We start from the raw sequence: 12,500 nt of genomic DNA on the forward strand, positions 1-12,500 counted from the left end.
ACTCCCACAGCTGCCCTCTTCCCATAAATTTGTCAGGTTTCGGAAAAAAAAACACCGTATTATAGTGCAAAACCACTATTCAGTGTCAGATACTGAATAGTACAAAACCACTATTCAGTATCAGATACTGAATAGTGCAAAACCGCTATTCAGTATCAGATACTGAATAGTGCAAAACCGCTATTCAGTATCAGATACTGAATAGTGCAAAACCACTATTCAGTATCAGATACTGAATAGTGCTAGCTTTCGGAATATCTCCCCTTTACTCTTTACTTATGTGAGGTCAAATGAAAATCTGAAGCGTACGCGAAAAATATCAAGTCCCGAATCTGTCAACTTTTGGTTTGTTCGGGCTAAAAGCTAGACAGAACCAATTGACAGTTTGCCGAAACGTTTAACTAAATATTTCCCAGGGCAATAATTATCACATCGATGGCATAAAAACGACAGTAATATCAGCAGTAATATTAGTTGATATTGTTAATCGGTGAAACTTGTTTAAAATTTCTGTAAATCCGAATACCGTCATGTGATCAAGTGAATTATATCACTATGAATGCCAAGATTTGCTGAAAAATGCCAATCTGACAGTACCTAGCAAACACACCCCCTCCCCCCCCCCCTCCCCTTGCTCAGGATTTTCTCTGCTTGATGGACACCCTGCCCCCCCCCCTCCCCCGCTTTTTTTTTTTCTTCCACGCAACCACATTCCAAAACACAAACACACATACTATACCACACACACACACACACACATACACACACGCACACATATAAACATACACGCAATGAGAACTCACTACTACATAACAACACTGATCACCGTTAAATCAACACAACGGAAGTAAGGACTCTACTGGACAGATAGAGTTGAGTGTGTGGCCATGAGATGTTAGTGTCTTCGGTAAATTTTTTATGATATCTGTTTGACTTAACGAACTTTCAAACTGACTTTAAATTATAAAAGGAAATCAAGTTATCTGTTTATCTATCTGTAAAAAATACATTTCTATTTTTCAAATCGTTCAGTAGAGTTGTGCGCCGTATCAATTCTATTATTGACTCAAATAAGCACAATGTTCTCCACAAGGCTATATTTTTTAAAGAAAGGAGATATATATATATAATATAATATATATATATATATATATATATATATATATATATATATATATTACTACTGCTGCTACTACTACAACTACAACTATTACCTACTGCTACAACAACAACTACTACTAAGACTAATGCTACTGCTACTACTACTACTACTACTACTACTACTACTACTACTACTACTACTACTACTACTACTACTACTACTTCTACCACTACTACTACTACTACTATTACTACTACTACTACTACTACTACTACTACTACTACTTCTACTACTATTGCTGCTGCTACTACTACCACTGATGCCGATACGACCACCACAACCACAATTGTATCTCCTCCCAAGTAACCGATAATCTATTGTAAATAATAATATTTTCAATCAATGTTGATTTGTATTGCTTTGTTACAAGTTTCAGGGATTCGCATAAGCGTCGAGGCCAGAAAGATTATTCGTATTATAGGAAGTATCACCATGGGATATCTGAAAGAACTTTACCATTCAACTATGGGCTTGGCAGGTGAGCTGATGATTCATTTTACCTTGGGTTACGTTAATGAGAGGCGATGTGCGATGTGCGATGTGCGATATGTGCGATGTGCGATGTACGATGTACGAAGTACGCGTGAGATGTCAAATTTACTTCTTTATATTTCTTACGTTCTTAAGTTTACTGCTCATGCTATTCTTGAGCTTTTATATAGCGTAATATCCATTAAACGTGCCCAAAGCGCTTTACAAAGGGTCCCTGGCCAACAGCAGCACGTAACATATAGAACAAGACATGACACCTGTTAGGCGATATTACAATTTCTTTTTCCGACAGAGACAACGATGTTAACGGCCAGTTACTCGTTTTACACCTGAATGCGATAAGAGAATGTGAGTAAAGATGTCTTTTCAACTATGCACCGAGCGAGGCTCGAACCCAGGACCTTTCGATCCGAAAGTGAGTGTCATACCACTAGACCACATATCTGTACTCTGGAAAGACACGTTTTAAAGATTTGTCCAAAAAAACTCGTCCTCCAAATATCGATCGATTTAAATTACTTTCATCTTAGCAGGTGCAAAATGAGTACTCGTCCGTTAACAGCGTTGTCTCTGTCGGAAATGTAATATCGCCTAAAGGGCGTCTTGTCACATGCCAAGTGTTGCTGTGGGCTAGGATCCCTTGTAAAGCGCTTTGAGCAGTAAAGAAGACGAAAATGATGATGCTGATGCTGCTGCTGATGATAATTATGATGATGATGATGATGATGATGATGATGATGATGATGATGATGATGATTATGATATTGGTGATGATATTGGTGATGATGTTGTTGATGATGATGATAATGATGATAATGATAATGATTATAATGATGATGATGATAATGACGACGACGATGCCGATGATGACAATGATATAATCATAATCTGTTCCGTATTCTTTATTTCATTGAAATGAGCTCTCAACAAACTTTATTAACTCATTCCTTAAAAACCAAATTCCCCCCCCCCCCCCAGACCCTTCATCGAGCCAGTACCCCCTCATGGGATCTCCATCCCACATCCTCACTCTGACGGCCCTCTACACCATCGTATGTCTGCAGGGACCACGGGCCATGGAGAATGCCAAACCAAGAAACCTCAAAAAGACCATCATCGTTTATAACTACTTCATGAGTTTATTCAACTTGTATATTTTTGTTAATGTAAGTAAATATGACGACTTTCAAATATTTTTAATGTGTTGTTTGTTTAAGAAATGTGTCGATAGGGAATTAATCACCTAAAGTGCGGCTATGTGGTCTTGTGGTATGACACTCGCTTTCGGATCGGAAGGTCCTGGGTTCGAGCCTCGCTCGGCGCATAGTTGAGTCCTTGGAAAAGACTCTTTACTTACATTCTCTAACCGTACTCAGGTGTATAATGAGTACCTGGCCGTTAGCAGGGCTGTCTATGTCGGGGGAAAAATGTAATATCGCCTAACATGCGGGCATGTCTCATTTTTTATGGTACGTTATGTTATCGGTTAGAGGCCCCTTGTAAAGCGCTTTGAGTACATTTAGTGGATATTGCGTTATATAAGTACTCTAGTTTTTGTTCTCAAATAGATTCAAACAGGTGAGTTTGTAGATAGTGTGTGGTGATGAAAATGAACATTTGGTGCAATAGAAAAACAGTGTGTGGTGATGAAAATGAACATTTGGTGCAATAGAAAAACAGTGTGTGGTGATGAAAGTGAACATTTGGTGCAATAGAAAAACAGTGTGTGGTGATGAAAATGAACATTTGGTGCAATAGAAAAACAGTGTGTGGTGATGAAAATGAACATTTGGTGCAATAGAAAAAAGTGTGTGGTGATGAAAATGAACATTTGGTCCAATAGAAAAAAGTGTGTGGTGATGAAAATGAACATTTGGTCCAATAGAAAAAAGTGTGTGGTGATGAAAATGAACAGTTGGTCCAATATAAAAAAGTGTGTGGTGATGAAAATGAACATTTGGTCCAATAGAAAAAAGTGTGTGGTGATGAAAATGAACATTTGGTCCAATAGAAAAAAGTGTGTGGTGATGAAAATGAACAGTTGGTCCAATATAAAAAAGTGTGTGGTGATGAAAATGACCATTTGGAGCAATGTGGTGTACGAAAATATTTTCTAAAACACATTGAGCATGATGCACAAGCATACAATAAAGATTGTACAATTAACTGTCATGGATTTGTACAGGCGTAAAACCACTTTGACCTGTTCACTGCCGTACTCTGGAAAGACACCAATTTGAAATTTTGCCCAGAAAACTCGTCTTCTGCAAAAATCCATCTATTTAAATGACACTCATCTTTAGCAAACATTCTCAAACCTGGGACCAATCGATTTGGCAAGATGAAAGTCGTCTAAATCTATAAATATTATTTGAATGACGAGTTTTCTGGCCAAATTTTTAAACTCGTGATTTTTGAGAGTACGACAAGTAACAGTTTAAACTACGATGCTCAATAAAATTATATATTTTTATAGTTGACTATGAAAGGATTTACGACCTCTGTGACAGACACATTCAGAGCGAGTTCATCATTAAAAGCCATAGTAATATGTTTTGTTAATTATACCAATATATAGATAGAATGAAGTTGACGTCACTCAGGTCTTTGTTATTGTTTTTTGCCATCCACGTTTATGAGTAATTCTCACTAAATTATATTATCCAGACTATAAAACTTCAAGGTTACACAGAGTTTTGTGTGTTGGTCGGTTATACTTCTGGATGGCAATGTTGTGAGCTTCTTAGCCAAGCGCAAGCTCTTTATTATTGTTTTTAGCCAGCCATTTTTATGAGTAGTTTTCAGTAAATTGTATATATATATATCAGACTATAAACGTTTAGAGTTACATATAGATAGTATGCGTTTGCCTTAGAAGCTCACAACCTTGCCATCCGGAAGTATAACGGACCAACACACAAAAACTATGTGTAACCTTGAACGTTTAAAGTCTAGTTATTACAGTTTAGTGAGATTTACACATAAACACGGATGGCAAAGAGCAATAACAAAGACCCGAGTGACGTCAACTTCGTTCTATCTATAGTTTTGTGTATTGGTTATATAATCCGTCTGGTGGATGTTATGAATTTTTTTGTTTAAAACTAAATTAATGCAATGCATCAATAAAAAGCATGAATTATTCCCGTCAGGTGGCAGGTGGCTTGTATCGAAAAGGCTATTCGATGACATGCGAGCATTTGCATACGTATCGGAACACCCCAGATGAACCCATGGTAAGTAATCGATTATTTGAATCTAGAATAATTTAGGGTGTGTCTTTTTTACGAAACCCGCCGAAACCCGCCGAAACCCGCCGAAACCCGCCGAAACCCGATGAAACCCGACGAATCCCGACAAAGTTATGGGAAGTAGGTGGCTGTGGGGAGTGAACCTAGAACTCAGGGAAGTGTACACCATTGGGGAGTGAACCTGGGACTGGGTTTCGGCGGGTTTCGTAAAAAAGAACCAGTGCTTTTTTACGAAACCCGCCGAAACCCGCCGAAACCCGGCGAAACCCGACAATATACAGCAAAGTTATGGGAAGTAGACAACTGTGGGGAGTGAACCCGAGACTCAGGGAAGTGTACACCAGTCGGGAGTGAACCTGAGACTAAGTTTATCGGCCGGTTTCGGCGGGTTTCGTAAAAAAGAATTAGTGCTTTATTACGAAACCCGCCGAAACCCGACAATATCCGGCAAAGTTATGGGAGTTTGGCAACAGTGGGGGGTGATCCTGGGAGTCAGGGAATTGCCCACCAGTGGGGAGTTAACCTGGGGACTGTGTAAAAAGGATATCAGTGGGAAATAAACCTGGGACTAAAGGGACATGGATACCATTGAAAGTTGAAGCCGGATATGGGAATTGAGTACCAGAGGAGAATGAACCTGACACTATAGAAGGTGGGCGCCAGTGGGGAGTGAACCTGGGATTCAGGGAATTGCACACCAGTGGGGACTTAACCTGGGACTGTGTAAAAAGGATATCAGTGGGAAATAAACCTGGGACTAAAGGGAGATGGATACCATTGAAAGTTGAAGCCGGATATGGGAGTTGAGTACCAGAGGAGAATGAACCCGACACTATAGGAGATGGGCGCCAGTGTGGAGTGAACCTGGGACTCAGGGAAGTGCACACCAATTGGAGTTAACCTTGGACTGTGGGAGATGGATAACTGTGGGTATCCGAGCCGAACTATAGGAGTTGAGTGCCAGAGGAGAATGAACCTGACACTATAGAAGGTGGGCGCCAGTGGGGAGTGAACCTGGGATTCAGGGAATTGCACACCAGTGGGGATTTAACCTGGGAATATGTCAAAAGGATATCAGTGGAAAATAAACCTGGTACTAAAGGGAGATGGATACCATTAAAATTTGAAGCTTGGTATGAGAGTTTGGTACCAGAGGAGAATGAACCTGACATTAAGGAGGTGGGCGCCAGTGGGGAGTGAACCTGGGACTATGTAAAAAGGATATCAGTGGGAAATAAACCTGGGACTAAAGGGAGATGAATACCATTGAAAGTTGAAGCCGGATATGAGAGCTTGGTACCAGAGGAGAATGAACCTGACAAAAAAGGGTGTGGGCGCCAGTGGGGAGTGAACCTGGGACTATGTAAACAGGATATGAGTGGGAAATAAACCTGGGACTAAAGGGAGATGAATACCATTGAAAGTTGAAGCCGGATATGAGAGTTTGGTACAAGAGGAGAATGAATCTGACACTATAGGAGGTGGGCGCCAGTGGGGAGTGAACCTGGGACTATGTAAAAAGGATATCAGTAGGAAATAAATCTGGGACTAAAGGGAGGTGGATACCATTGGGACTTAAAGCCGGATTTGGTAGTTGGGTACCAGAGGAGAGAGAAACCTGACACTATAGGAGGTGGGCGCCAGTGGGGAGTGAACCTGGGACTATGTAAAAAGGATATCAGTGGGAAATAAACCTGGGACTAAAGGGAGATGAATACCATTGAAAGTTGAAGCCGGATATGAGAGTTTGGTACCAGAGGAGAATGAACCTGACACTATAGGAGGTGGGCGCCAGTGGGGAGTGAACCTGGGACTATGTAAAAAGGATATCAGTGGGAAATAAACCTGGGACTAAAGGGAGATGAATACCATTGAAAGTTGAAGCCGGATATGAGAGTTTGGTACCAGAGGAGAATGAACCTGACACTATAGGAGGTGGGCGCCAGTGGGGAGTGAACCTGGGACTATGTAAAAAGGATATGAGTGGGAAATAAACCTGGGACTAAAGGGAGATGAATACCATTGAAAGTTGAAGCCGGATATGAGAGTTTGGTACCAGAGGAGAATGAACCTGACACTATAGGAGGTGGGCGCCAGTGGGGAGTGAACCTGGGACTATGTAAAAGGATATGAGTGGGAAATAAACCTGGGACTAAAGGGAGATGAATACCATTGAAAGTTGAAGCCGGATATGAGAGTTTGGTACCAGAGGAGAATGAACCTGACACTATAGGAGGTGGGCGCCAGTGGGGAGTGAACCTGGGACTATGTAAAAAGGATATCAGTAGGAAATAAATCTGGGACTAAAGGGAGGTGGATACCATTGGGAGTTAAAGCCGGATTTGGTAGTTGGGTACCAGAGGAGAGAGAAACCTGACACTATAGGAGGTGGGCGCCAGTGGGGAGTGAACCTGGGACTATGTAAAAAGGATATGAGTGGGAAATAAACCTGGGACTAAAGGGAGATGAATACCATTGAAAGTTGAAGCCGGATATGAGAGTTTGGTACCAGAGGAGAATGAACCTGACACTATAGGAGGTGGGCGCCATGGGGAGTGAACCTGGGACTATGTAAAAAGGATATCAGTGGGAAATAAACCTGGGACTAAAGGGAGATGAATACCATTGAAAGTTGAAGCCGGATATGAGAGTTTGGTACCAGAGGAGAATGAACCTGACACTATAGGAGGTGGGCGCCAGTGGGGAGTGAACCTGGGACTATGTAAAAAGGATATCAGTGGGAAATAAACCTGGGACTAAAGGGAGATGAATACCATTGAAAGTTGAAGCCGGATATGAGAGTTGGGTACCAGAGGAGAATGAACCTGACACTATAGGAGGTGGGCGCCAGTGGGGAGTGAACCTGGGACTATGTAAAAAGGATATGAGTGGGAAATAAACCTGGAACTAAAGGGAGATGAATACCATTGAAAGTTGAAGCCGGATATGAGAGTTTGGTACCAGAGGAGAATGAACCTGACACTATAGGAGGTGGGCGCCAGTGGGGAGTGAACCTGGGACTATGTAAAAAGGATATCAGTGGGAAATAAACCTGGGACTAAAGGGAGATGAATACCATTGAAAGTTGAAGCCGGATATGAGAGTTTGGTACCAGAGGAGAATGAACCTGACACTATAGGAGGTGGGCGCCAGTGGGGAGTGAACCTGGGACTATGTAAAAAGGATATCAGTGGGAAATAAACCTGGGACTAAAGGGAGATGAATACCATTGAAAGTTGAAGCCGATATGAGAGTTTGGTACCAGAGGAGAATGAACCTGACACTATAGGAGGTGGGCGCCAGTGGGGAGTGAACCTGGGACTATGTAAAAAGGATATGAGTGGGAAATAAACCTGGGACTAAAGGGAGATGAATACCATTGAAAGTTGAAGCCGGATATGAGAGTTTGGTACCAGAGGAGAATGAACCTGACACTATAGGAGGTGGGCGCCAGTGGGGAGTGAACCTGGGACTATGTAAACAGGATATCAGTGGGAAATAAACCTCGGACTAAAGGGAGATGGATACCATTGAAAGTTGAAGCCGGATATGAAAGCTTGGTACCAGAGGAGAATGAACCTGACACAAAAGGGGTGGGCGCCAGTGGGGAGTGAACCTGGGACTCAGGGAATTGCACACCAGTGGGGAGTTAACCTGGGAATATGTATAAAGGATATCAGTAGGAAATAAATCTGGGACTAAAGGGAGATGGATACCATTGGGAGTTGAAGCCGGATTTATTTCCCACGGATATTCTTTTTTAGATATTCACAGGTTAACTCCCCACTGGTGTGCAATTCCCTGACTCCCAGGTTCACTCCCCACTGGCGCCCACCTTTTATAGTGTCAGGTTCATTCTCCTCTGGTAGCCAACTCCTATAGTTCGGCTCGGATACCCACAGTTATCCATCTCCCACAGTCCCAGGTTAACTCCAAATTGGTGTGCAATTCCCTGAATCCCAGGTTCACTCCCCACTGGCGCCCACCTTCTATAGTGTCAGGTTCATTCTCCTCTGGTACTCAACTCCCATATCCGGCTTCAACTTTCAATGGTATCCATCTCCCTTTAGTCCCAGGTTTATTTCCCACTGATATCCTTTTTACACAATCCCAGGTTAACTCCCCACTGGTGTGCAATTCCCTGAATCCCAGGTTCACTCCCCACTGGCGCCCACCTTCTATAGTGTCAGGTTCATTCTCCTCTGGTACTCAACTCCCATATCCGGCTTCAACTTTCAATGGTATTCATCTCCCTTAGTCCCAGGTTTATTTCCCACTGATATCCTTTTTACATAGTCCCAGGTTCACTCCCCACTGGCGCCCACCTCCTATAGTGTCAGGTTCATTCTCCTCTGGTACCAAACTCTCATATCCGGCTTCAACTTTCAATGGTATTCATCTCCCTTTAGTCCCAGGTTTATTTCCCACTGATATCCTTTTTACATAGTCCCAGGTTCACTCCCCACTGGCGCCCACCTCCTATAGTGTCAGGTTCATTCTCCTCTGGTACCAAACTCTCATATCCGGCTTCAATTTTCAATGGTATTCATCTCCCTTTAGTCCCAGGTTTATTTCCCACTCATATCCTTTTTACATAGTCCCAGGTTCACTCCCCACTGGCGCCCACCTCCTATAGTGTCAGGTTCATTCTCCTCTGGTACCAAACTCTCATATCCGGCTTCAACTTTCAATGGAATTCATCTCCCTTTAGTCCCAGGTTTATTTCCCACTGATATCCTTTTTACATAGTCCCAGGTTCACTCCCCACTGGCGCCCACCTCCTATAGTGTCAGGTTTCTCTCTCCTCTGGTACCCAACTACCAAATCCGGCTTTAAGTCCCAATGGTATCCACCTCCCTTTAGTCCCAGATTTATTTCCTACTGATATCCTTTTTACATAGTCCCAGGTTCACTCCCCACTGGCGCCCACCTCCTATAGTGTCAGGTTCATTCTCCTCTGGTACCAAACTCTCATATCCGGCTTCAACTTTCAATGGTATTCATCTCCCTTTAGTCCCATGTTTATTTCCCACTCATATCCTGTTTACATAGTCCCAGGTTCACTCCCCACTGGCGCCCACACCCTTTTTTGTCAGGTTCATTCTCCTCTGGTACCAAGCTCTCATATCCGGCTTCAACTTTCAATGGTATTCATCTCCCTTTAGTCCCAGGTTTATTTCCCACTGATATCCTTTTTACATAGTCCCAGGTTCACTCCCCACTGGCGCCCACCTCCTTTAGTGTCAGGTTCATTCTCCTCTGGTACCAAACTCTCATACCAAGCTTCAAATTTTAATGGTATCCATCTCCCTTTAGTACCAGGTTTATTTTCCACTGATATCCTTTTTACATATTCCCAGGTTAAATCCCCACTGGTGTGCAATTCCCTGAATCCCAGGTTCACTCCCCACTGGCGCCCACCTTCTATAGTGTCAGGTTCATTCTCCTCTGGCACTCAACTCCTATAGTTCGGCTCGGATACCCACAGTTATCCATCTCCCACAGTCCAAGGTTAACTCCAATTGGTGTGCACTTCCCTGAGTCCCAGGTTCACTCCACACTGGCGCCCATCTCCTATAGTGTCGGGTTCATTCTCCTCTGGTACTCAACTCCCATATCCGGCTTCAACTTTCAATGGTATCCATCTCCCTTTAGTCCCAGGTTTATTTCCCACTGATATCCTTTTTACACAGTCCCAGGTTAAGTCCCCACTGGTGTGCAATTCCCTGAATCCCAGGTTCACTCCCCACTGGCGCCCACCTTCTATAGTGTCAGGTTCATTCTCCTCTGGTACTCAATTCCCATATCCGGCTTCAACTTTCAATGGTATCCATCTCCCTTTAGTCCCAGGTTTATTTCCCACTGATATCCTTTTTACACAGTCCCAGGTTAAGTCCCCACTGGTGTGCAATTCCCTGAATCCCAGGTTCACTCCCCACTGGCGCCCACCTTCTATAGTGTCAGGTTCATTCTCCTCTGGTACTCAATTCCCATATCCGGCTTCAACTTTCAATGGTATCCATCTCCCTTTAGTCCCAGGTTTATTTCCCACTGATATCCTTTTTACACAGTCCCAGGTTAAGTCCCCACTGGTGTGCAATTCCCTGAACCCCAGGTTCACTCCCCACTGGCGCCCACCTTCTATAGTGTCAGGTTCATTCTCCTCTGGTACTCAATTCCCCTATCCGGCTTCAACTTTCAATGGTATCCATGTCCCTTTAGTCCCAGGTTTATTTCCCACTGATATCCTTTTTACACAGTCCCAGGTTAACTCCCCACTGGTGTGCAATTCCCTGACTCCCAGGATCACCCTCCACTGTTGCCAAACTCCCATAACTTTGCCGGATATTGTCGGGTTTCGGCGGGTTTCGGCGGGTTTCGTAATAAAGCACTAATTCTTTTTTACGAAACCCGCGAAACCGGCCGATAAACTTAGTCTCAGGTTCACTCCCGACTGGTGTACACTTCCCTGAGTCTCGGGTTCACTCCCCACAGTTGTCTACTTCCCATAACTTTGCTGTATATTGTCGGGTTTCGCCGGGTTTCGGCGGGTTTCGGCGGGTTTCGTAAAAAAGCACTGGTTCCCCACAGCCACCTACTTCCCATAACTTTGTCGGGATTCGTCGGGTTTCATCGGGTTTCGGCGGGTTTCGGCGGGTTTCGGCGGGTTTCGGCGGGTTTCGTAAAAAAGACACACCGATAATTTAGGGTGTGTCTTTTTTACGAAACCCGCCGAAACCCGCCGAAACCCTGCGAAACCCGCCGAAACCCGCCGAAACCCGCCGAAACCCGACGAAACCCGACGAATCCCGACAAAGTTATGGGAAGTAGGTGGCTGTGGGGAGTGAACCTAGAACTCAGGCAAGTGTACACCATTGGGGAGTGAACCTGGGACTGGGTTTCGGCGGGTTTCGTAAAAAAGAACCAGTGCTTTATTACGAAACCCGCCGAAACCCGCCGAAACCCGCCGAAACCCGACAAGATCCAGCAAAGTTATGGGAAGTAGACAACTGTGGGGAGTGAACCCGAGACTCAGGGAAGTGTACACCAGTCGGGAGTGAACCTGAGACTAAGGTTATCGGCCGGTTTCGGCGGGTTTCGTAAAAAAGAATTAGTGCTTTTTTTACGAAACCCGCCGAAACCCGCCAAAACCCGCCGAAACCCGACAATATCCAGCAAAGTTATGGGAAGTAGACAACTGTGGGGAGTGAACCCAAGACTCAGGGAAGTGTACACCAGTCGGGAGTGAACCTGAGACTAAGGTTATCGGCGGGTTTCGGCGGGTTTCGTAAAAATGAATTAGTGCTTTTTTTACGAAACCCGCCGAAACCCGCCGAAACCCGACAATATCCAGCAAAGTTATGGGAACTAGGCAACAGTGGGAGGTGATCCTGGGAATCAGGGCGGTGTACACCAGTGGGGAGTGAACCTGGGACTATGTAAAAAGGATATCAGTAGGAAATAAATCTGGGACTAAAGGGAGATGGATACCATTGGGAGTTGAAGCCGGATATGGGAGTTGAGTACTAGAGGAGAATGAACCTGACACTATTGGAGATGGGCGCCAGTGGGGAGTGAACCTGGGACTCAGGGAA

General features: G+C 43.9%; 1 protein-coding gene across 2 annotated transcripts in view; it reads left to right on the forward strand.

Annotated features, from left to right (window-relative positions):
• The first annotated feature begins 1,538 nt into the window (after positions 1–1,538).
• Positions 1,539–12,500, forward strand: part of LOC144965117 (very long chain fatty acid elongase 4-like) — a 33,596-nt gene continuing 22,634 nt past the window's right edge. For both annotated transcript variants that reach the window (XM_078900061.1, XM_078900071.1), the window contains exons 1-3: positions 1,539–1,640; positions 2,633–2,820; positions 4,807–4,890. In XM_078900061.1, the coding sequence (XP_078756187.1) occupies positions 1,595–1,640; positions 2,633–2,820; positions 4,807–4,890 (318 nt within the window). In that variant the 5' untranslated portion in view covers positions 1,539–1,594. The remainder of the gene's footprint in view (positions 1,641–2,632; positions 2,821–4,806; positions 4,891–12,500) is intronic.

Source organism: Berghia stephanieae, chromosome 1 (assembly GCF_034508935.2).
Source record: "Berghia stephanieae isolate SIO BIC M18660-M18661 chromosome 1, UCSD_Bste_1.3, whole genome shotgun sequence".
Taxonomy (NCBI): Eukaryota; Metazoa; Mollusca; class Gastropoda; order Nudibranchia; family Aeolidiidae; genus Berghia; species Berghia stephanieae.